Consider the following 26384-nt stretch of genomic DNA (forward strand, 5'->3'; position numbering starts at 1 on the left):
TTACGAAGCAGAGCAGACCAATCTTCCCCATGCACAATTCCGGTCAAAAGTGTACATACACTCATTTATTGGCATGAATAACACAATAATCAAACTTCAACTCATAGAGATAAAAGTGGGCTTTTAATGACAGGAGTACATGCTTTTTATTTGAAGTTGAAGGATTAAATGATCTTAAATCTAAATCATTTTTAAGAGCAGGCATTTGGAGCGTAAATTTGAACTTACTGTGGACAAAATTATGCAAAGAGGAAAAATACATAAAGTAGTAAAGTAAGAAGTTCATAGCTTCATCAAAGGGACATTCAAAACAGACAAAAACATTATTAATCTGAGAGAAACAAGTTAATTATAGTTTTGAAATACCAGAGCCATATAAAGGATCATACTGTATTTGGTACTTGACCTTACAAAAAACACCATCAATATATTTTGTGATAATTAATTAATCCATTTTCTCTATAGATGTAAAGCTGATGATGGAGAGGATCGATCTCAACTCACCTCTGGGAAGTTCTGAAGAGCAAACGCTTTGGCCATGTTATGGAGCTCAGTGCAACTCATGGCCTCGGCCATGGCCAGCACACCCAGACAGTTAGCAGCCGTCAACTGTTTCTCTGGAGTCGATAAAGGAGGTCGGGAAGACAAGGAGAAAGGGACAAATAAGGGAGAGGGCGGAGAAACAAAGAAAAGACAAAGGCTGATAGATTAAGACAGAGGGAACAGAACGCACTTCAGACATCCATAAAAAGGTGTAAGAAGCCACAAAAACAGACAAAGCAGCTTCAGGTAGCACACACTCGGAGCCTACCGGGCTTTGTATCTGCCTGAGACTAAAGGGAGAACAACTGTAATAACTCAAAACAGCTTCGGGGACAAACAACTGGGGGAATCGATCGCTCACAACCCAGGCGTGAGGTGGAGGATATCAGGGAGCAGGATGTGGGATTAACTGGGCCACTTCAAAGAAGTCCTGTCAGATCCCAGGATCTACCCTGCGCGTGGGCATGCACGCACACACACACACGCACGCACATACAAAAATAGTGTGGCTACCCTGATGGCCAGGCCAGCGGGAACAAATGCTTAAGCCACGTTCTGTGATCTGGCGTACCGGTGGAGCATTTACGGCGACGTCAACAAACACTATCCCTGTTTATCACAAGAGACGTCCCTGTTGGACAGCGGGTGTACACACCGAAGCGGGCGGAGGTCGAGATCAAACAGTTTGCTGGTCGCTGAAAGAGGCCTGATTAAATAATGACCATCAAAGAAAAAGCAACACCAAGGTGTTTATCAGTAAAGATAGTCTGAGAGAGTCTTCCCTAAACACATATCAGACAATAAAAAGGTCAGTGAAGCTTTGGTGAATCCCAAATCAACAAAAGCCAAACCAAAATGGCGAATAAAAGCAGGCCTGATGCCTGATCAGAGCTCAGTTTGGGCCTAGACAAACCAGATATGAAAATATTTCATGTCAGGTGTTCACATCTTCAAAACATTATCTTGAACTTCTAATTTCTTTGGTGTGACTAGGATCGCAGCTTAATTTCTTGAGAATAAAGATGTGTGACTGACAAGAGCATTTTTAAAAAGGTTTGCATATTGCATGTGGCATTTATAAATACAGTGCTTTGCAAAACTAATCATAATTTAACCTTTTAACATTTACATGCATTTAATTTTCCTGTTTTAACCATGGACTGCATTGTATTCCATAGGAGTTTTACATGATACACCAACACAAGATAGCACATCGTATTGAAGTGGAAGGAAAAATATGCTCCTTTTAAATTTAAAGTGAATTAAGAAATGAGTTAACTGAAACCATTTGTCATTTCTAGCCTGTCACATAAAAAGTTCAGTATGTGATGTGGAAGCATAAGGGATAAAAGTTAAAGGATTTAATCTTTGTGTAGGACACTCTACAAACAGACAAGCTTTTCCAGTATGCACAACCTCACATACCGCCTGGGCCAGAACTTACATTTCCTCCTGGAGTTGATTCATATTCAGCCCCTCTATAAGTCAATACTTTGTAGAACCATCCTTGGGAGCAAATTCAGTTCACATCTAAAGACAAAAACCTTTCCCCGTTTTTCTCCAAAATTGCACAGGCTCAGTGAGAGTGCATGAAGAGTGTGTATAAACATCGATTTTAATTTCTCCCAGATGACCTGAAATTTATTTGGGTTCGGACTTTGACTGAGCCACTGAACTAAGACATGCAGGACACTCACTCTGCCTCACACCAGGACACATTTTTCTACATGTTTGATGTGCAACGTGCACGGAAAACTGCCAACAAGACTTCTTAATGCTTTCTTTAAAAAATAAATAAAAGAAACTTTTTTGCTGCACTTCCACAACAGGGAAATTCAAATCATCCACGATGAGAAATTATATTGGTGAAAGTTTCTCCCACCTGAGCTGGGCAGCTCCTCCAGAATAACAAAGGCCTATTGGCTGATTGAATTCGTTCTGTGTCTTTCAGGTTTAGGTAGATGTCCATGTCTTGGTGGAAAACTATAGATTTTCCTACTGTAGGTGGGTCTAACACATTAAAGCACAATATAATACACAGACAGGGGATGTAACATGGCAAAGTGTGAGAAAGTTCCAGGAATATTTCTGCAAAGCTCTGTCTGTTGTATGCTGATCTTACATACAAAAAAAAAAAAAAAAAATAAAATCCTGACTTCAGCTAGAGCGGCGCACACGCAAAAACGCTCTGCCTTGCTTCCGTTTCCCTGAATCCGAGGGTGGATAAATAAAGGTCAAAGCGGTATACTGGAAATAGGTTGAGGAAATGTTTGCCATTTATCCTAGGTGTATTTGTTACAAACTTCAATAATTCTTGACGCGGTATCAATTCCTCTCTGCTCAAGGACATGCGCTTGTGCCTGTATTTCTCTCGTTCTAATGCGATGAAATGTCATGAATCTTGTCGAGGAAGAATGGATTGACGTCTCGCTGGCAATGAAGGTAACAAATGTGTTCTCTGCTGCTTTATTTTTTTCCCTTTTCCCAAATCGAGAAAAACAAATCAATATCATGTGCTTCCACTTCTTTACATTTTTTTTTTCTACTGCTGACCTTTATGCCAACATGCCCTTCCCTTGTGTTACAGATACCTCAAAACAATCTCTTAAATGGAATGCAAAAGTTGACATTTGGAGCTTTTTTTTTTTTTTTTGGTTGCCTGACCCACCCACATCTGCAACATGCCATTTGCCTTTCATGTGACCCCTTAGGACTCCTGAGACCACTCCCCTTGTATGCTCCACTTTCTACACCTTTTTTTTTTGCGGGTATAAATCTGTTTAGCTATTTTTCAACTCCATCATTCTCCAGGCTAGAAGATTTGACATTTAAGTGACAATTGTTCCCTGACCTTTTTAGAAATCTGTGCTCATGCTCGGTCCTGTCCACCGGGAGCGGATCAGAGGCACCGTGCCCAGCTGAGAGAGTTAGCAAGTCCAATTCTAACAGAGCTATGAGCTGTGGAGACATGACAAAAACGAGCATGATGTTTAACTCCAGGAGGAAATGTAAGTTCTGGCCCAGACCGTCTGTGAGGTTGTGCAGACTGGAAAAGCTGGTCTGTATATATATATAAAAGATCAACTCCTTGAACTTGTTCCTCCCCGCTTGATAACCTCAACCTTTAATGTGAAAAACTGACAAATTAGATAATTGTGAAGCAGAAAGGACACATGGTTTCAGTTAATTTCTTAAAGACTGAAAAGTGTGGCATGCATTTCTTTTTAGCAGGGGTCAACACTTTGTAGTCCCAAGTTTTGCTAAAATTACAGCCGTTAAGTCTTTGCTGACATTGCACTAGGGCTGTAACGATTCCTCCAATGATTCAAGTACCTTGATTATTAAAATTCCTCGAGGAAAATTGATATGCCTGGAAGCTTTGTTAAATGACATTTTATTATATAGTGTGCTGTTTTCCAGCCAGGTGTTGGGCAGCATAATGTCAGATTTTCTCAAATTTTCAGAGTTTTTATTGTTTTTCGAAGGACCAATAAGGTGTTTGGAGCATGACAGCCTTACTCCTCCCGAGACTGCATCTTTACCGTTTCAAAGCGAATGAAGGGAAAACGCTACTGGTATATTTATACAAGAGAGAAAGAGGAAGAGAGAGATTTCCGAATATTCGATTAATCATAACAACAATCAATAGAGTACTCAATTACTACAATATTTTTTTTACAACAGCCCTGCTACACACATCTATAGACTGAAATGGACGCCTATTGTTTATCGCTAAATATCTCAAGCTAAGTCCAGCTTGATGGACAGCTATTCTCAAGTCTAACAGCATCTTAATTGGATTTAGGTCTGGATTTTGACTGTACCGTTCGACTATATAACTATGCTTTAACCTAAACCACTTCATTGTAGCTCTGACTGTATGTTTGTCCTGTTGAAAGGTTAAACTCTGCCCAATTTCAAGTCCACTGCAGCCTCTATCATGCTTCCCAGCAAGATTGCAATGCATTTAGCTCCACTCGCCTTCCTGTCAGATTTAATCAGCTTCTTTCCACATACAGAACATTTCCCACAGCAGTATGCTGCCATTACCACGCATCACCTTCTGTATAATCTGTTGATCTACAGTGACTCGTCAGTTTAGATCCGATCTGGCCAGAGCTCCTTCTTCCACAGGGTATGAATCTTTTTGCAACGTGTTGTATTAATCAGAATGGTCCCAAATGACTTACCCAGGAAGGAGACGCAGACTTTGCAGAAGGTGTTGAACTGGAACTTGTTGGCGGCCTCCAGCAGCGTCTTGGCGTTGGCCGAGTTGATAACCAGCGAACCCGTGTAGACGAACTCCAGCAGCAGCTCCAGCACATCGGCGCCGATGTTGCTCATGGTGAGCTCCAGCATCTCCCCGCTCTTCGTCTCCCCTGACGACCTGATCAACCAATCACGGCGGGGAGAAAAGGCACGTTTAGGGAGGTGGTCTTAGGAAACGCAACGAGGAGCAAACCAAAAAAAAAACAAACAAACAAAAAAAACAGACAGACAGAAAAAAGGAAGACAGGGATACAAAGACATGTATGCAACACACAACAGACAGCTAAAACAAGAGTTGGGAGGAAAATAAGAGAGTCGTTACACAACAGTATAACACAAAGAGGAAAAGGGAAAAAAACAGAACTGTGGATGGTTTCTACTTTTCTATGGGGAGGGGGGAAGCAGATTTACAACTATAGTGCTGCATCTGAAACAAAATGTCTCCTCTGAATAAAGATTAGGCAAAAAACAAACAAACAAAACAAAACAAATGGAAAAAAGTTATTGCTTTTGAAAGAAAGCATGCATTTTATGGTTGGTTGCATGTATGCGAGGAGTTTATTGCAAAGCAAGCATACATGACGGGCTTAACGGAGAAAATGGAGAAGAGACAAACATGTGACCATGTGAGGAATATATGCCGGTCAAAGCTTGTTGCGACTCGCTGTCCGTGAGCCTACTCTGCCGTGTTGGATATCAAAGCTCGTGTATCCACTCCTACTGGGGTGACGTAAGAGGTGCTGGGGAGTGCTTGGATGCACAAATTAAATAGAATACGATATCCCTCCATAATGCGGGGGCCCAATAGGACGCTTTCAGAACTGGGCCACGTTGTGACTTTACTCGGATCAAATGGCCAAGATTAGTTCTCGTGCAGGATCCCCTTGGGGAGGTATGAGAGCATTAAATAACACCTTACCACCCATGTTTAATGTCCCATGTGAAACAATAATCCACTCAAGGGCAAAATAAATGGAATCAAAGCACCGCAGACTGCATGCCCCCTCTACCATGTCTCGCTCCCTGCGGATGCGGACATCAACAATATAAAAAGTAGCCTGCATTAAGATGGATGGAGGCAGTTTGCTCCTGCCAGTCATGCCGGCGCAATGATTATGTGTTGTCTGTCTCTCTGCGAGCGCGTGCGTTCACAGGTGTCTGTTTCCCTCTTTTTTGTTTTTGAAGGAATAAATTAGAAAGTGGAGACAGCGTTTAGTGAGACGAAGACGGCCAAAACAAGAAAAAGTAAAAGGAAAGAAAAAAAAAAAAAAAGAACACACACGACACAGACGGAATGGTTGGAGTTGAAGGCTAGAGATGGGAAGCAGAGGAGGGCTGATGTGGTTGATGACGAGGAGGCAAAAAAGGAAACGGGAGGCAGGGCGAGACGGTCCTTCCACAGGCAGCCAGCAGCCATCCTTCTGAGGGGAAAATTTAGGTGTGTTCCATGACTGTACCCTGGTCTTTTAAATAAGAGATGTCCCCGCCCACCCCGCATAAACACGCCATCACACCTCAACAGAGCCATTGTCCCCGCTGCAATAATCATCAGTAGCCTGTGGTGTATGAACTGAGGCGTTAGTCGTCATTTATGAGGCGCACTCGGGAAGTGAGAATGGAGAAGGTCATCCAAAATAAATAATAAAAAAAAAATAAAACACGAAAGACGACCGCGTTTGTCTCTGGATGGACATTGGCTGAAAAAACCAAAGTGGTTACACAGTTTTTCCTCCTGCAAAGCAAAAAGCCACACAGCGTTATTGCCCTTTTTCCTCTCAAAGCCCTGCAGTGGGGGGGCAGGTAGCAAGACAGAAAAGAAAAGAAAAAAAAAAAAGGGGGAAAGGGAAGGGAGTGTGTGTCAGGGTTAAAGTGATGGAGGGAGGTGGGAAGAAGAAAAGGTAGGAAGAGGAGAGGGGAGCTAAAAATAAAAGAAGAGCATGCTCATCATCTTGGTCAATTAGTGCAATGGGAAACCGGCTCAAGTGGCAGTTTGTTTTGTCTAAGCACTTATGTTATGGAAATGACTTTTCCGGAGCTCTCCAAAAGAGGTGGATATTTATGCTGCGTTTGATTGCAGACGCGAATTTAAATATTGAAAGAGGGAGGCGGCGAGGACAGGAGAGACAGAGGGAGGATAGATAGGGCGAGCGGCGAGGAAGATTGCCACACTCAGGTAGAGAAATCAGTTTGTGAGGAACGCAGCACTTATTCAAGAAGGAAATTTTTGTAGGGAAACCTGCAAGCCTGTCAACATTACAAACACACCCACGCACTTCCTTATTCATCTCAGAGCCTAAAAAAAAAGCCAGTTTACGGGAGATTGTGGGGGAGGGGGGGCGGATGCATCTAGTTGGCTCTAATCAGACCATTTTTCATGGGATGAGAACGTGCACTACAGAGATATGCTAAAATAGAGGATGCAAAGCGAAGACCGGCTGGACTAAAAATGGCTCGCATTTAATTTCTGTCACAACATAAATCAGATACGAGTTGTATTAATGGATGTAACAGAAGGTTTATCAGTGTTGGGATTCTGGGGTTTTTTTTCTCCTTCCCCTTTATTACCGTTTTCCTGCACTGAGTTTGTGGTATTTGAATCTACAGACAGTTGCTCTTAAACAGGTGCAGAAAGAAGCGGACGAAGAGGACAGGGTGACGGGTGGAGAGGTTAAAAGCTCCAACCATCCAGCCGAGTGTGAACACTGAGCCATCAGCACCGATAGGATGGAGGGGGGGTGGGGGGGTGGACATCAGATTGACAGACCTGCCAAAAACTTTACTTGACCTAAAACAGGTAAAGTTGAGGACTGATTGTCAGGAAGCACTGCTTTGGCATAAAAAAAAGTTAAATCACTGTTGGATATGACTCTCAACTGAATGTCATTGAGGAGAACCTCCAATTTGATCATTTCCCCCGACTCCTTTCTATTATCTTGATTCTGAGAAAAGCTTTAGTTGGGCCGGTGTGAGGATTACTGCCAGGAGGGTTTCATCATCTAACTCTGGCTTGTGAAATCATATTTTTGGGTAAAAGAAAAATAAATTATTCCAGCTCAATAACCTGCCCAGTAATATCTCCATGATTGGTGCTACTTTTGAACAAAACTTTCGGAAAATGCTGACGCAAAACCTCTGCGAGAGCTTGTTGAGCTACATGAAACATTAAAACTCTAGTAGAATTTTATGGGGCCTTCAATACACTATTCTTAACATGATTTTTATCGATCAAAGTTGAAATAAAAAGTGTTTACTGTGTGTCATCTCTATGGTTTTGTTCTACCACCTGCAGTATATGTGACGTGACAGAAGGTTAGTTTAATGTTTAAACGTCATTAGGGTCATCATTTGGCTCCAGATGGGCAAATGCATTTTTTTTAAATATTAATTTTAGAAATTCTGGTTGAGAAACCTGAATGTTTATTTTGTATAATTGGGTCTCACTGACCATATGTTTTGTTTATGCAAAGCACAAGCTCGTCTAGGGACAGGCACTGGGTTACGTGGATACTGAGACACACAAATGAAACAGGTGGTTTTACCCATTTATTTTATGTCTACCGACTAATTTCGCAGAGTCCAACTTATTGTACTGACGTGTTACTGCAGAATACCAGATGGTGCATGTTTCACAATTTTATAAGTAAGCGTCTGTCTGTATTTAAGGTGTGCCGTTTTAAAATGAATCTGCAGCTTAATAAATGGCATTAAAAGCGAACAGTTTTTAAAAACATGCATACATTTCAAATCGGACGCTAGTGCTTGCTTGGCGTCGGGTCTTTGTGTTTCCCCCAAGCACAAACTCAAGTTCTGGTACTACTAAATTGGCTGGCATTAAAACCTACTTTTTAATTGCTTCTGCATTAAAGAACAGGATTAGCATCAGAATAACAAAGTTGTTTTCTCTTCTCTGCTCTGCTTAATTTGTTAATAAAATACAATCTACATGGTTTAAACAAGCTGCGTGACGCAACAAGCTTTTTAGCAGCTTGTTGCTTCCTGCAACAAGCCGCATAAAGCTGTGGCTGCAGCTGCTATTTTAGATAAAATCCATATAAATAATTTCCAACTAAGTTGTTGAACACCATCTGTCTTTTAATGTCTTATTTGAACCAGCATTCGCGTATAAACCTATTGACATTAGGGCATCTTTTTGTAAGGATTTACTTTATTTTTCCTATTCAGAATATTTATGTTGTAAACTGCATTTCTAATAGAATGGCTTCATTCTTTACCATTAAAGGTTTTACTTTTCATCATCTGTATTTTATGCTTAACGTTTAAATTTTTCAGCACTTTCTCCTGCAGTAATGATAGCGTTACCTTCTCCGCAGCTCTGCTCCTTTAACCCTATGTGAGAGTTTTTTTTACAATGCTTCTGAATTTATGTTGAAACGTATGAAGCATCCGTGATTGTTGGGTTTCCATTCTGTATATGTCCAGGAGCAAATTTCTGTCTGTGGCATTTAGGATTTTCAGAGAGTTGGTGTGGGTGCGTGTGTGTGTGTGTGTGTCGTTTTTAATCTGTAAAGTACTTGGCCCAGTTGTCAGTATGTTGTTAAAGTGCTACATAAATAAAGTTTGATGGATTATATACAGTACATCTATCCCTCTCCCTGAACCGAAGAACCTGCTGAACTTAATATAATCGACTTGTTAGGATTAAGTAATAAACTAATGACCACGCAAATAAATTCACCACACTGTGTGCTGTTAATGTATAATTAGGTTTGGTAATTTGGGAAACTGGACCCTTTAAATATTAGCCACAACAACGCAACAGAACAGAGTTGGGGTAGCACCATTATGAGCCCCCCCCCAGGCTGAAATGTGCAGCAGAGGGCTGAACAAAGCATATAGGATAGTAGTATTCACACAGGGCCGACACTGCAATGGGCATTAAAACAGCTCCCTGCACATTTCACGGTCATAACGCTGTCTGACTCGCAGGCGCACAAAAACTCATGGGCCGACACAGATGGAAAAATGGTTGAGGAGAGGGCGGGGGCAAACGGCAGAAAAAGCACGTGTCGGGACTACTCAAAGATTTCTGAGCTTTTCACATTACTGTGGTGTGACAATGCAGTCGCCATAAATTAAACGCCTGCAAGCACACTTATTGGAAAATCCCGAGGGGTAAAAAATGGAATTACCAGCGATGATCTGTCTCCGCGCTCCATGTGTTGGCCCTCTTAATGGTAAGGTAATAGGTTTTTAGGAAGGGGTGAGGGCGCTAGTGTCTGTACATTTAGGAACGACATTACGTCCTGCGGGTGCAGCATACGACGTCGAGTGCAAACTTTATGGAACCTCCCCAACAAATGCTATTTTGTTGTTTCAGATTTTCATTTTAAAATCACATAAAAGCCTGTAAACTATTTTGCCTGGGCTTTGATATCTCTTCTAAGCCACTGGATTGCTGTGTGTGTGTGTGTGTGTGTGTGTGTGTGTGTGTGGGGGTAGGCCACAAAAATAAATGTAGATGTGTTTTTCCTTATTTTGCAAAAATAACACCTCTTCTGCTCTGACTAATGCTGCCCACCCAAATTTCGCATTAGTACATCTTTTTTTGTGAACACATCCACCTGAGCACACCTGTTGTTTACCACGAACACACACACACATCCAGACCTAAGCAGATACCGTACACTCTCATAACGCCGGGGTGTTTTATGAGCTGACGGGGGTTCTGACCGGCAGTAAATGCCTTCTGAACAAGCTGGCTGAGGAGGGGTGGAGTACAGAGTATATTAGAAGATGAAAGCACCTCTCTTCCTATTTCTGGTATTTGACCTCATAAAGATGTGGACAGTAGTGAGCCACGTGGAGCATAAGCATAATTCAAGTCAGGCTCAAAAAGTGACCCGGGCGGCACATGGGAGGTCGTAACTCAGAGGCAGACGAGCCTCTGGTCAGTTACGGCCAAGATAAGCTGTTATTCGTCTGTGCAAAGTCTGTTTTTGTGCTGCCTTGCCATTTTCTTCACGTTAGCCCCAGCTAAATGTTAGCATAACGCTGTTAGCTTCAGCAGCCCTGACCAGTTACAGAGCAATCCAAACTTTTACCAAGTTATAAGAATCAATGTAAATTTACATCACATTTTCAACAACCTGTTGAAGAATCTGCAATTCACTTGTGTTGCGAGAGATTGAGAGAGAGCAAGTGAGGAACAGGAAGGCTGAAATGAGAGCTCTCTCTCATGGAACATGCTCAATTTGGATATGTTCGCAGCTTTTTGGAAATTTCAACGTCAACGTAAGTAAGGTTCTACGTGATCTAGACGACGACAAGGGAGTCCGTGTTTTTAGTAATCCACTCTAATAACTACAGTCATTGAAAATGTCAGTTTCAAATGCTTTTGTCTGTTTTAAATTGAAAGTAAATTTATGGTTTAAACCAACATAAAAAAGGGAGAAGTTTTTCAACAATAAAATTCTGACAAGTGGGTCTTCACAAATGCTACAAATTAGAAAACTGATTATGTAAAATCTAAGACGCCCTGAAATTTTAGTGGCATTAATTTAAGATTTAGCAGTGAGAAGTCAAATGATGAAGCTCCAAATCAGACTAGTTTCACTAATATTTAACTAACTGATGACGATTTTCTCTCCTGAGGAGTTCGATGAAACAAGGGGAACCAGACAATGAAAGACGCAGCAGGCATGAAGATGAGCGCGATACAATTCAACCCTGCTCCTCTGGGGGCTTTTGCTGTGCTGAGGCTCCGTCTTTGCACACAAATGATCTGGGCTTCTTCCCAGATAAGAGTTGCGGCTGAGACAATGTGATGGACAGGCTCACAAGAAGGGTGGGGGTGGAGGAGGTGGGCGTCTATTTTATCAAAAATCACTTCGGGTGCCTAAAGAAACAGGTGCGCCAGAGTCAAGGTCAAAGCAAAACCGGCCATCTGTGTTTTATTCATGGCGTTAGCAGCTGTCATTGAGATGAGCGGTCCTCATAAGGACGTGCCTCTTCGGCTTTCTCCACCTCGGTTCTGGCTCTTGAACCCTCCGCCCCACTCCCCCTCCATCCCTGTTCAGGAGGAACAAGTGTATCTGTGGCAAGCCAGGAGGCCGCCGCAGCTGATAAGCAGCACTCGGTCCTCTGATGAGCTCAACGTCGTGACACTGTGACTACGAGGCAAAGTGGGAGACTTCCCTACGGCAACGCCGCTATCGCTAGAGCGTACATCTTTTGGTTTTCCTTTGTCCTCGCTAAGCACTTCCTTCCTAGCAAAAAAAAAAAAAAAAAAAAAAAAAAAATCACACTACATAAACATAAAAGTGGCAAAGCAAGTTTGGGTCCAATCAAGCCGAAAGCACCTGCAGGGATCTGAAGTAAAGATGACGACATTAGGGATTTATGGCGTTACCTTGCTGGAAAACATGGAGAGCACAAAAATAAGGACACACAGTCATGCATGGGACTGACACGCAGGTACTTGTATTCACAAAACAGCAAGTGAAGACAAAAGGATATGGAGCAACAAAGGACAGAATACTTGGGGAATACTTGAATTTAACTCATTTGAATACTTCAATGAAAGGTGGGGAGAACCTGTGAAAGCCGTGTTTCTGTTTTGTTCTTTGTTAATGCTTCTGAAATTCCTTTCTTAAACTCACTAACCCAGATGTATTAGCATATGAAAAGGCTGGTAATCAAAGAAAAAAACTCAGAGAATTAGCAACAAACAAAAATACTGAAGCTCTGGTGACAGGAAAAATAAATAAAAAATCCCTCTGCCTGCAGAGGACAGTGTGGCTTTGGCAAATTACCACCTAATGTGTACAATGTATGATTCTTTTGTTATGGCCCTTCGGTGAGTTTCAAAAAAAAAAAGAAAAAAACATCCCCAGTCATGGAACATTTTTACTGCTCATTAAAATGGAAATGTGGTTAAAATCGCCCTACATGGGGAGGAAAAGGTAATGACGAATGTTGACCTTTTTCTCCGGTTTGGGATACATTCATTTGAGTGGGTGGAGGAAGGAATGGCTGCTGGCCCTGTGCTAGGAACCAAAGTCTTCACACACCTGCAAGAGAGAGAGGGGAAGGGAAAAAAAGCAACACAAATGCGCCCTATGAAAAGAACAGGCTGGATCAAGAGCTGGTGGGAGAGCGGAAGAGAGGGGGGGAGGAGGGAGGGAGGGGGAGCGAAGGCAAACCTTTTCACCAGGTCCTTGAAATACAAGCTGCAGGAAGCTAGAACATTTTGGTGGACTTCAAACTCTTTGCCTTCAACAATAATTTTCAGGTCTGTAAACTCTTTTGTTCTGCGCTGTTGGTTCAACTCCTTCAACATCTCTGTAGAAGAAGAAAAAGAAACAAACAGTGCCATAGTGAGGTTGAGAATTTCACAGTCTTTTTTTTTATTATTATTTTTTATTTCATACATACATGCATACACAAAGATAAGTGCATGGACAGCATGGCAAGAAAACAAAGGTGCAGACTGCAGAACACGTTTATGACCAGGCTTAGCTTATTCACGAAGCAGAAAAGTTATAGGTACAGATTGGGTCAAGCATTTCTGCAAATATGAACGGAAAGAAGGAAGCATAGAGATGTGCATGTTAAAAAATAAATCATATCTTAAACTGTTTAGGGTGGAAAGAAATTACTCAGAAAAGGCCAGCGTTTGGCAGAACAATGAATGAAAGAAAAAACTACAGTGTGTTACAAAACTCTTCAGACTGCTTGAACCTTATCGCATTTTGTCAGATTACAACCACAAACCTCTGTGTGTTTTATTGTGATTTTATGTCGGACGACATGGTAGCTCACATTCGTGAAGAAAAAGGACATTTTTGTTCTGTGGGGATCATTTGAGTTCAGCTCTCTATACTCCAATAATCTTAAATTAAATCTAGAGCAACCACTTGCCTCAATAATCTTTCAGCAGGGCGATTAGTCGCACACACCACAAATCTGGCCGTTATGTAAGGGTGGCAATGTGCAGTCTGCCACAAAGCATGTGGTCAGGTGAGAATACAATTCAGGCTTTTATCGTCCGTATTCAAAACGCCATGTTAAAACCGAGATTTCAGTCTTTACACAGGAAGTGCCAAGTTGGAAGAGACCGACCCTAAAAGTCTTGCAGCTGCAATCGCAGCAAAAGGTGGATCTATAAAGAGTTGACTCTGGCAGGACGAGTAGAAATGCTTGCCACTCTTCCTGATTTTCCGTTGTAAAACTAAATACAAAGAAAATTCCTTCCGCTTCACAACCACGCACAAGGTCGTAGCAGCCTCTCATATAAAATCCCCCCAAAAACACATTGTAGTTTGCGAGTTGTACCTTGACCAAAATATGAAAAAGTTCTAGCGGTATGAACACTTTTGGAAGACAATGTACATCAGTATTCAAAAAAACAGTTTTTTTTTATTTTTTATTTTTATATTCAGTGAGATTGTTAAACTTGTAGTAAACAAGCAGGACCAAGAGCAAAGGATCTTGGTCACGCACCCAATATCAAGATCAGAGAGGATCTAAAATACCAGAGGACTGAAAACAGAGACACTGTCAATGCATTATTCAAAATGAAATCAAAATCTTTGGCCTCTCACTTAAGCCGTGCTCAGCACAGAGCTGACCTTCACATGTTATCCGCTAATCCCACCATCCTCTCCTCTCACGCTTTCAATGGAAAAAACACCCATCCACGCACACACTTATCCTCCTCTGGAAAAAATAAATAAATAAATAAAGTCGTGAGGGAATGGAGGAGGGGGGGGGAACAAGGACAGCACATTCTGAGAGAACATGCGTGGAGCCAGAAGCAATGTGCCGCTAAAGGCCACGGCACACATAGAAATGTGACGAAGCAGCGCCATGCTAAGCCTGGCCTTACTGTAGCGTTGGGTCGGGGGCGCTTGTTTGTCTGCATCTTAATGAGGCACCATGAGGGGATGCTGAGAGTGAAAATCAGCGGGAGACTGGCAACTTATCCTACAGCTCTGGGAGGGAGATCCGACGCCGACGCTTTGTTAATCTCCTATTGAGACTGGCTCTAAAAACAGAGCTCTGAGAGACTTCGATTGCTAAATACAGATGAACGGGGACGTGGAACATCGTGATTATGGAAGGAGGCGTCTTCCAGACAAACGCTGTGGCATTAGCAGAGCCGTTCGCTGAGGATACAGACTGTGAGGCACAGAAAGCAGAGCCTGCGTGGAAAACAAAACAAAAAAAAAAAGGCACACCATCCAGGAGAGAGCGAGCAGAACCGTGCGAGATAAGGAATAATTCAGATTAAAAAAAAAGGTGGCAAATCCTTTCCCTAAAGCTAAAGTGCGTACTACCTTCACAGAACTAGCTTAAATGTGCCAATCAACAATAGCAACCTCATCTGCAGGACTGCCATGGTGAGTCAGCTGTCAGTAATGTCATGTGCTACGAGGAAGGTGATGTTTATGAACAAATGCGTGATTTAAGCAGGCTCGAAAACGCCAGAAACTGACCAATCCGATTGTGCCGATGACCAAAAACGGATTTCTTGTTGTCATCATCCTGACAGAGGTCTGTGTTCGTCCCAGACTGAAAGCTAGGATTTAATTAACCTGGAATGACACTCACCTTTCTGTTCGACTAGAATATCTGCTCATTTAGCTCCCTCTATTCTCCCCGCCTGACACGCAGAGCTCAGCTATGAATTACCTCAGTGGCTGAAATTATACAGCATAAAGACACATGACAAATAAGGTGCGATTCAGATACGTGCTTCGAACAGGGGGAAAAGAAAAAAGAAAAAAACACGCCTCTTTTCCAGAGTTATTGCATCAAGGAATGACTGACCTAAAAGAAAATGACCTGGTTATTAAACATGCTGAATACTAATTGAGGCAGAGAATAATGAGTGCTGCTGGTTTTGACAGTACATCTCCTGTACTCTGATTGGTTGCACGGCTACATGGTTCATGTAAGCCATAGACATCCGCACAAAAACACAAAGGGCTGCCTCGTCTTTCATCGGTCTCTCTCTCCCTCTCTCTACTTTCCACTGTCAGTTGGCCAGATTTCTGATTACTTTGTGGACATGGACTCTGAATAATGAAAGCACGGCAGTTCGGAGTCTGCATTAGAGGATTTCCAGGCAGCGCTATGGCTCTCACCTCTAATCAGCCACACCTCATACCACAAGTTCACCCCAAGAAAGGGGGAAAGTAAGCGGGAGAGATGGAGAACTCCACTTGTCAACAGACAATGGGCACCTCCCTCGGAGCTGCACACACACACACACACCTGAAAGCGTGATGGAAACGCTAATTATGGCTTCATGGGGGTGCATTAGCAGAGCACCCCCCAGAACAACTCGTCGCCACCGCGGACCATGAAACTGCACATGGCGTCCCCGTTTTTGGAGATGGGCACAAGTGTGGAGAAGGAAAGCCATGCTCAATGGAACCAAGGCACTGTTGAAACATCTCAATACTCTCCGGAGAAAATCTTTGAGAACTGTAAAGCTCTGCAAGACTCAGTCACACCAGATGGATAACATAGTGGTACAATTCCAAGTGAGCAAGCACCCTCATTGGGGTATTGTGTGCTACAGTGACACACAACGCAAACACTGATGCCATGTCGTAGCACATTGTCCTGCCCCCCGAGCGCCTCGTGGTAACACCGCCACCCTGCGCTATCTTTTCATGATTGGCCGACACGACGAGGTGGGGGCATGCACGCTGCACCAACTCTGCTGTTCAGCCTAGTAACTCTACTCAAACATGTCTGTGCTCTGGGGCCAATGGGGTCTTCAGGTGGGATCTCAACTAGCCTATCAGCTTGCACTCGGCCTCCCGACCAAACGCCACCGTAAGTCGGTTACCGAACAGCTGATTGGCGGCAGCGAGAGTACGACTCGGCACGCGATTGGTGGCTGAACTGGGAGCCATTTTGGGGGTTTTGCACGCACATCTGTAGTTCCACCATTTTGTGCTACACAAAACCCCACCACTCACGAAGCGGTGCCTTAAGTTCTCGATTTTTCTTTCTTTTTTTTTTTTAGCTTTGTATGAATTTAGGCAACTCTGCATAGAAAGTAAATAACTAAATTAGATAAATCTGCTACTAGATTTCTGTTATGCAGTTTCGGGAAGATAAAGTACTTCTATTCCATGTTTTAACCTTTTTTGTTTTTTTAAAAAAGCAAAAAAATATTGAAGTATTAAATCTAAATTGAAATGTGGCCTTATATAAGATATATGTAGTTAATTTCTATTAGGTTTTTCCACTATTTCCACTATTTTTTCCAAAGCAATACAATTACTTTTTTTTTTTTTTTTTTTTTTTTAAATGCTTTGCATTATTTCTTAAATATTTTTTTAAACATTTTTGTTTAAAAAAAACACACAAAATATTACTTTGGCAAGAAAAACTGAAATTCTCTTCCTTTTGTACATTTATTTTTTTAGGAGAATTATCCGTTACACTAAACATTTTATTTCACCAGAGAAATATGAGGAAAAAATCCATTTAAAACAGTTCTAGTTCCCCTTGTTGTCTTTCTTTCGAAATGAGATCCTGCCTTTTAACAAGTAAACACATAATTACCTCTATTGGTTTGTCCAGAAGGACAACATTCAACATTTAGCTTCTTAAATGGATGCTGATGTGTTCGTTCTGACCTTTTACTTCTCTTTTAAAAACTTTAAGCAATCAATCAGCAGAACTCGCAGCTTAATTACGCAGAACAAACCAGCCTCCCTGATCAATAAGCCAATGTACAATTCTACCATAATGGCTGTCTTTAGATTGTTAAAAGGGTGTGTACTTTTATTGTTTCAAAAATCAACAAAATTATTTTTTTAAATATGACAATATTTTTTATTTGTAAAATGGCAACGAAAAAATTTATATATAAAATTGTGGATTTAAGAATATTTTTCTGCCTTCTGGTCAACGTTTGGGCAACGAAATTGGACAAATCTAATAAATAAAATTACAGTTTTTCTCTTTGGATGACTGACTTGATATGTTCTTCACATTCAACATTTTCAAGAAATAAATAAATTTAAAAAATTTAGAAATTCTTGTTTTGTTAAAATATTGTGGAAAAAATAGTATTGAATATTTACATGCATAATTATTACCAATTTTATTATTATTTAATCATTATCATCAGCAATAATCTTTTTGATTAGCATAAATAGAAACTTACAGTATCAGAAACATTTTTTTTAATGTTTTAGCCTTGAAAGGTAAATTTAAGGAAGAATTCAAAAAGAAGCTGAGTGACCTTTTAAAGGAGGATGAGAGACTGAGATGGTTGGATCAAAATAGGCTTCCTCAAGCAAAAGCCTTTGATACAAAGAAAAAAATTATTTCAAAGAAGGAGAAAAGGCAGAGTAAGACCACACAGTGGAGGGCACAGTTTCGAATATTGCAAACAAAGAAGCTCATTCTCAGTAAAAACCTTTTCTAAAGCAACGGATGGGTCTCAAAAATGGCCTCTCCAAAACAGAGCAGAACTGGAGGGATGTAAAAATCAGCGTAATTAAATATTTGATAGTTATAGATGCACTGTCATAGTCTAAATCTGCTTGAAAGCCTTTATGTTTAGAAAATTATTTATTTACCGATGGCCTTGATAAAAACTTAACAGCTCCATGTTGTACGTTGGTCTATGCACAGCATATGCAAACAGCATCCTTCTCAAAGCTGGGTAAATGTTTTAATTTTAACAGAATTTCACAGCTTTTTTATTTCCATTACTGCTTTAATTCCCGATGTAATCATCCTGCACTTATCCAAAACACAAGAATACATTTCGTTCACAGGACAATGTAATTAAACAAATAAAAACATTTAGTTTAGTGCCTTTAAATGATGCTCTGTGATAGTACAGTCTTTAGGAACATTTCAAAGCAAATTGCATCGCCTTTATTTGCTCATAAAATTTGTAAAAAATAATTAGAAGAAATTTATGAGGTATTTTAAAGAATGAATAAAAAAATGAAGCGTCTTATTTTAATGTTGCAGTCAACAAAAAAATAGCCATTAATAGCTTGAATAAAATGACTTTTTGTTGAATCTTGTAAATACTAATAATATCCAGCGTAAATTATAATCCGATTATATTCAAATAATTTAACGGATTGTGCTAATATTTTTAAATATTTTTTTTTTAATTTAAGGAAGCAAAAAAATTAAGAAAAAAGGAAGAATTTTTTTATTTTAAAAGTCAAGCGCTTCACACTTAAAAATGTTATAATAAATGAAAAAAGGAGAAATCAGACTCTTAATTTACTATATTTTTTATCATAAACAAAAAGATTGAAAAACAAATGGATTGTTTTTTTTTTGTTTTTTTTTGCCAATCCATAAAATTCACTTCAAAAAGTCAAACCGGCTTCTTGCACGAAGCTAAAACAAACCTTTTTCTGAGAAGTTTGTTGAGATCATTCTCGCTGTAATTTAAAAACTTAAGACCATACTTAAGGCGGCAACAAAGTACAAAAAAAAATTATATCTGTTTTTCGTTTTTAAGAATGGAAGGGGATAACCACTACCCAAGCTGAATGGTTCATCAGCAATCACTCCCTAGCACCGTCATTATGAACGTCTCGAACGGCTCGATGGCTAAATGTCAGACTTTAGCAGGTGCAAAATAACATCAACACCATCACGCCATCTCATGGAGATGCCATCTGCTGGAACAAACAGAGCTTTCGCGTGGATAAAAGCCGTCACGTCTCGCGCGCAACCCAATTTCGCTTCAATGCGCCATTACTTGTCACACAGTCTCTGAAACGTACCTCGAACAATCATCGCCACATTCATTTCTGGAGACATCTCAACAGCCTTTGCCTACCCTAGGCAGAACAGCTCGTGCGCATCATCAGAAATCCTCAAGACCCCTTGAGATTCTAGCTGTCCTGATTTCAATCTGTAGGAGAGCACAGGCGCCTTATAGCCTTAGAGAATAGTCCATGATGAGGGCGCTTTATTTCCCCCCCCTACTCCACCTCTCTTGCTTTAAACTTTAGTGCTGCACCGCTGGAGCCTCACCGCGGCTGTCAACTGGTCTGGACTGAGCCATGGGGAGACAAAGAGAAAAGGAACTTGTGCCCCTCAAAGACGCCGCCTGGGCCTTTGTTTCCTTCCACAATAACACATCAAAAAACCTGAAGCAACAGAAAAAAAAAAAAAAAAAGACAAGAGAAACCAAGTTGCCCTGTCCTGCACTATATGCCCAGACCCTCTGTAAGGACCCACCAGCGGAGGGGCCAAGTGTGTGTGTGCATACACAGACAAACAGCTGGCAACTGTGAAACTAAATTGAAGCAAACACCAACACAAGTTCAGAAGATGGAGCACAAACAAAGATGCCCAGAGAGCACCCAAAGGCCTGCTGCAACATTGTGACAGGATGTCATGCTATGTGCTCTGTTCTTTGTGCTCACTGAGGGGATGGAGAAGAAAAAAAAAGATAAATAAATAAAAAATCTCCGGTCCCAGCTGGTACACTGGCTTCCTCATTAGGCAGGTAGGGGGTACAGTGTCTGACAAGCGGTCATAGTCAAGTTTTAACAAGAGGATACTCCTGTGGATAGCAAACAGGAGCCCCGACATGCTCCTTCCTTCCTTGAAGCGCTGCAGTGCTGGCACAAGGACAGGAATACTTCAGACACTTTGCATAAAAAGTTCAAGTACTGAAGTAGAAATACATGACACGTACTTTCTGTGGTTTTAAGGTTTTGTTGCTGGCAAAAATCAAAACAACCTAAGATATTCATTTCGGTGAGTGTGTTGTAAATTACTGTCCGAGAAAGTCCAACTTGTGTTAAAAAAAAAAAAAAAAAGAGCTGGTTGCCACAATCTGACTAGGTTTTTTTTTTATCTTTCATGACCAAAGAGAAGCAAGTTGGAAACTTAAAAAACCCCACAACAAAACAAAAAAAACAACAATGTTTTTCTTGTCAGTGAACACACCATACCTGAGTGCTACCCAGGTCAGAGTAACAACAGTAATGGCTTTGGCGCGAAAGCTATTACAGAGTAAGAAACACTTGCTGTTAGCCGCTTTTAGGATCAGGAAGGTGTTAGAAATGAAGTCAGAGGAAGCACAGAGATGTAAGAAGGTATTTAATAGGAAACTGTGTTTTCAATAACAAACCCGAGACATGTCTGTGATTCATTCAGAGCTCCGAGAGGGTGAATAACTTTCAGCAAGTACCAAGAAGGTTGAACTTATTACAGCGAAGTTGCTCGGTTTTATCCTTCGGAGCTTTTCCTCCGGTCTGTCGTGGAGCATGCCGGATTTGGAGGCGGTGGCGGCTTCCTGGAAATGTCAGAGTTGAAGCAAGGATCTGCTGTCTGCTCATCACCACCACCAGATACTAAAGATGCATTAAAATTATTTGATAGATAATGCCGAAATGACTGCTCACTCTCACACACATACACACACATTCAATGTGCTCCTCTGCTGCCAGCATAAATAATTAACGATTCCTCACAACAGGAATTTTTAAGGCACTAACCCCAGCATTATGATTGGTGAAACTCAAAAAAATGAAACCCAAGCATATGTTTTTCTTAAAATATGCAGCTACACACTGCTTTGTGTAACATCCATTGCATAAAATCCAAACAAAAGGGAATTAAACGTGAGAAAAAACAAGAACGAACACTTTCATACATTTATGAAACATTCGCAAGACATACCTGATGCACTGAAAAGCTGACATTACAGCGTCCAAGGAATCACTGTTTGTTTGAAATGTTTATATTCTCGCTGATATGATTCATCTAATCTGGATCACATGATGTGATATTTCCAACAGGAACCTGGAAGGCAGCTAAATGTGCCACTCAAGCGAGTGGGCCAGGAACACAAAGAAATAGGATGTAATGAGCCCTGAATAAGCTGATAATTATAAGATAGTCCAACTATTTTTATGTAAAAAGGGAAAAATTTTGGATAGTTTTTTTTTTTCCACTGGGAGAGGACAAATGTGTGCACTGTGGATGATTAAATTTTAAGCTATGACAGCCTGCCACATTGAAAGTAATGCCATACAGACTGGTGGCACCTCGTAGCAGCAGGTTGCTGCTAACAGAATGTATTCCATGTAAACAATCAGCCTTTCTGTCAGAACCAAATTGCTATCTGGATTTTTGGCTGTTTTCGGCTGGCAGATGTGTTTACATTTATACAGAAGCAGAAACATTGCAGCACTGGAGCTTCGATTTATTTAGCTCCATCACAAACCGTGCATTAAACTGGAGCCGCACTGTTCAAAATGAGAAGGGACAGCCTTCAACACCAGCAGAAAAAATGAAGATGTACTTTGGTGAAAGGGTTGATGATACTGTGGATTATAAATTAATTTTCAAACTTAAAATCACTCAAATGCTGCTATTCTAAATTTTCACATTCTTACTTCAACCGTGAGTCTTCAGCATTGATTGGTTTGATAGTCATGTAGGACTGTAAAGCCATATGTGGTTCAAAAAAAAAAAAAAAAAAAAAAAAAGAGACCTGCATGGCTTAAATCAATCAACAATGCTTTGCAAGAACTTTCACACCCCTAAAATTTGTTCACATGTTTTCTCAGGTTACAATCTTTAGCGCTGTTTGCAGTTTGCCATTAGCAATGAAGGGGACACCGCAGACATGTCAGATGACAGCAATGTTTTACCTTTTGGTCTAGAAGTAAAATCCTACGTGTGGTGAAAAATAACACTGCATATGTTGGTCTGAGCACATCATGAAACCATGAAACATGGTGGGGGCATCGTCATGCTGTGGGGGTCCCTTTGTTTGTCTGGTACAGGGAGACGGGTAAGGCATGACGAGGAGATGGCTGGAGCTAAACACGAAACATTTCCAGAGGAAAAACTTTTAGAGGCTGAAAATGAGACAGAGGTTCACTCTTCCAGTCTAATATAAAACCATAGTTACAATGGAACCGTTACCAAGCAAAGCACAAAGTTTAGTCTCTAGACACGCAATGTCTAGACACACCATATGGATTTGTTTCTGCAAAGATTTTTAAAAGCCATGCATAATCTTTCCTCCACTTCTACTTTTTTTTTTCTTGTGGTCTATTTCATAAAACCCTGCTAAAGAATTAAGTCTGTGGTTTTACACAAGACGAAAATGAAAGGACATAAAATATGACTGCGAGGCAGCGCATATCAGAAAAGAGCAAAACATTCATCCGAACACATCACGAAGGACGTCATTGTCAAGCTCAGCTCAGGGTTGAGTAATCCATCCTCCCTGCAGCCAAAGGACAATGTCACCATGGACAACGCGCGGGGCCTGACGCGGAGACAAATGTGCAGAGATGCATATGCGGACACTATGCTAATGAAATTTCACATAAGCATGTCTGCATGCACAAACACCCAGCTATGGGGGGAAAAACAATGTCACCTGAAAATAATCCTAATGCTAACAGCGATGCTGTGGTTCAGGAGGCGTTTCTGGCTGGTGAAGATAACGTACTGTAAGCTGGGAGGGGATCTGATAACCCGGTGGTTGTCCAACACTTCTCTATCTTCACCGTTAATTATGGTTATGTTAAACTTTTAGAAACTGCTGGAGGGGGCGTCGTGTCGTCTTAATCCGCATTATAAACCCTGCTGGAAAAAAAAACAAGGTTAATTGAGAGAAATGAATCATTAGGAGGCAGGTGTTCATGCAAGGAGGCCTTTAAAAGCACCTTTGCAACCTATGTGCTCTTTGTGAATCATCTAGAGGGTTAGTTGAACCTCTAAGTTTGCATCAGAGGAGCTTGTGTTACAATACAAGTCACATTGAAACAATCAAGTGCTGCTCAGCACAAACACTCCCCTCCCCCTTCCCCCCTAAAAAATATATTATTACCATTTGCAGTTTCAACTGGAGCACTTCTCCTCCAAGAGCTCAGAGAGGCAGAGATTTGAAATTAACCCATCTCCTATCAGGATGACTACAAATGCAAAACTAGCCTCAAGGCTCAAAGTTAGGGAGCCTTTCCACATGTGCTGATCATCTGCAGTCTGAGTTTCTTCCCAAATGGAGATTTTTCTCAGACGAAGCGCAGGCGGACACTGGGAAACTTAATGTGATGAACTACAGAAGCCGCGTGCTAAAATAAAGGAAAACGAGATGTAAAGATTGTAAAAGGAAACGTACCAAGTTCGGACTCAGCTTTTGTAAGCCCCAAAAAACACTATTCAAATATTCAGAGAAAACAGGAAGAGTCATCCACACAGAATAAGCTGTTCTATTGAATATCTGTTACCAATTCCAAAGAAGGAAAAAAAACAAAAATCAGGAAATAAATGATTTTATGTGGCTCATCTGAGGCTCATAATATCACTGTAATAAGAGAGTTTCAGGATATTTGCACAAAAGTTAAAAACAAATACAAAATGTCTCATTATTTAAAGTTACCTTCAGAGATAAAAGGTAAGCTGCTTCTGACATCTGTCATTCTGGGTCGGTTTACCACAAATGATGCTAAAGTTGTAGCTTATGTCTAGTTTACATTTGTGTATGACTTGTTTTGTCTTTACAGGGCTTGAGGACTATTTCCTTCCACTCAACTTTCCATGATCATGTTTCCTACAGACAGACTTGTACGCTTTGCAATGGATGTCAGTGACCGTCTGCTGGACAACTGTCAGCTCAGCAGTCTTTCCTGTGATTGTTGGGCAGTAACATACAAGTTATTCTTATTAATTCTACACAATGCTCTTCATTTGTGAAAAACTCATTTTAGGTTTTCGCCATCTGTGCACCACAGTCGTCACCGTTTGAAACGCATCATTCTAAAGGTAGTGAATCTATACAACAAGTGTTTCACTTTTTAAACTCAACTGCTAATGTAAATGTTTTCGATGATATTTTCATTTATTGAGATGCTGCTACACAAACAGGGGCCCCTAAATGTGTGTATTTGTTGTATTTACAGGTCACTAACGGAGCATCTCAGGGGGTTGCAAATAGGGCCGAAAACTGGAGCTGAGTAAGTAACTGCTGCTGCTGAAGACTAATGTAACCACAGCAGAAGTTCCTGCAAAAGCTTTTCTTAAAAGGGCAAAAAGAGGAAGGCCTTACCAAAAAAAGAAAAAAAGAATAAAAGTTTGTGCTGTATGTAGGTAAAAACCTGTTTGTGTAAATTAAACTGAATAAAATGCAAACAGAAAATGTTTGAAGCCCAAAAAGTTTGAAGTTGTGGGTGGCCTGAAGGCAGCTGTGTTGGGCCCTCTCGCTCGGCCTTCAGACTGAGGCACGTACTGGCGTCCGGTTATGGGTGTGAGAGAATGTCAGCTTGCTGCCCAGCTCGTCTTTCACCCTGGATGTGTTTATGAGTTTGGCTCGTGGACGTTCCACTCTGGGTTTACGCTCTGGCGACTGCGTTACCCCTCCAGGTTGCCCTAAACCGTAAGAAGTCCAAGCCACCCGTACTGTTCACCACCCACCCCCCTCCCAAAAAAAACACACGAAAAAAAGGTACAAGAAAGAGAAAATCCCATGTCACCAGAGCAGCTTAAGATAAATGTCACATCTCCCCCTGAAGACAGAGGATATGTGTTTACTGTGCAACTTTGTGAAAGTCATAGCAGCTCGAGCAGAAAGGTTAGCAGAGGGGTTAGAAGGTATGTGGGAGTCTTCTCGGCAGACTGCACGCCTGGGATGAGCTTCCACAGCCTACAGAGTGGAATCAGGCGAGTAATCTTTGCTTTTCATCACTCCTACCCCACCACCACCCCTCCATCTTTGCTTCTTTCCTCCATCCTTCTCTCCTCCAGTTCGCTCCTCCCTCCCTACCACCTTTTCTCTCCAGGGATAGAAAACAATCTGTTAGGTGACTAGAAGGCCCCACAAATTCTGATTGTGCACAGCATGCTTCAGTGCTTATGTATTGCTGGTGTGTCCTTGTGAAGTTCTAATCTAAGTTTTAATCTCTAATATAATACTTTTTTAGCCTTCAGAGCAGAGCAAGGCGGCACATAGGAAAACAGCGGCTGTATCTGAGACCTGGGTGCAGCATAATGATGATAATACTCAACCGTACGAGAGCCGCAGCTTTTAGAAAAGAAACACTTTCGACGAATCTAATAGAAGCGACGGCTCGTTGCCATTTCAGCACCTCGTCCTCATGGCTGAAGAAGGCCATCAGGTTTAAGGAGAGCACTACTAGCCAACAAAGATCACTTGATTGCAGTGCAGACCATTATCATTTATCTAAGTCACGGGAGAATTATGTCTCTTCACATGCAAAGCCTGTTGCTAACTCTGTGGAATAATGAGTCGGAGAGGGCAGCGGTTCTCGCTAATGTCTCGTCCTGTCATTAGTATTTATTAGATGCCCTGCGTGCATTATCAAACCCATTTAAAAGTTTCTAGGTAGAGAAAAGTTAGGCAATCCACTCGGATAAGTGAGCATGGCGTCGACATTAGCACGCTGCTGGTACTTCGATTGTCTTTTTTCCTTTTATATTCCCCCTTCTTTTTTTTTTTTTTTTTTGGCTGTGATGTTACAGAGCATCTGCTGCTGTTTCAATTACAAGTTCTCTCTGTGTTGCAATTATGACTTCTCATTAGATAAAAACACCCACTACTGACTACCTTCCTT

General features: G+C 41.2%; 1 protein-coding gene across 5 annotated transcripts in view; it reads right to left on the bottom strand.

Annotated features, from left to right (window-relative positions):
• The window catches only part of klhl29 (kelch like family member 29), a 274351-nt gene that overhangs the window by 94169 nt on the left and 153798 nt on the right, over positions 1 to 26384 (bottom strand). For 4 of the 5 annotated variants that reach the window (XM_016678942.1, XM_016678943.1, XM_016678944.1 and 1 more), the window contains 4 exons: positions 12975 to 13113; positions 12753 to 12842; positions 4734 to 4930; positions 505 to 617 (listed from right to left, as the gene is read on the bottom strand). In XM_016678942.1, the coding sequence (XP_016534428.1) occupies positions 505 to 617; positions 4734 to 4930; positions 12753 to 12842; positions 12975 to 13113 (539 nt within the window). The remainder of the gene's footprint in view (positions 1 to 504; positions 618 to 4733; positions 4931 to 12752; positions 12843 to 12974; positions 13114 to 26384) is intronic. The other variant, XM_007566636.2, reaches the window with a different exon arrangement.

Source organism: Poecilia formosa, unplaced genomic scaffold, assembly GCF_000485575.1.
Source record: "Poecilia formosa unplaced genomic scaffold, Poecilia_formosa-5.1.2 Scaffold196, whole genome shotgun sequence".
Taxonomy (NCBI): Eukaryota; Metazoa; Chordata; class Actinopteri; order Cyprinodontiformes; family Poeciliidae; genus Poecilia; species Poecilia formosa.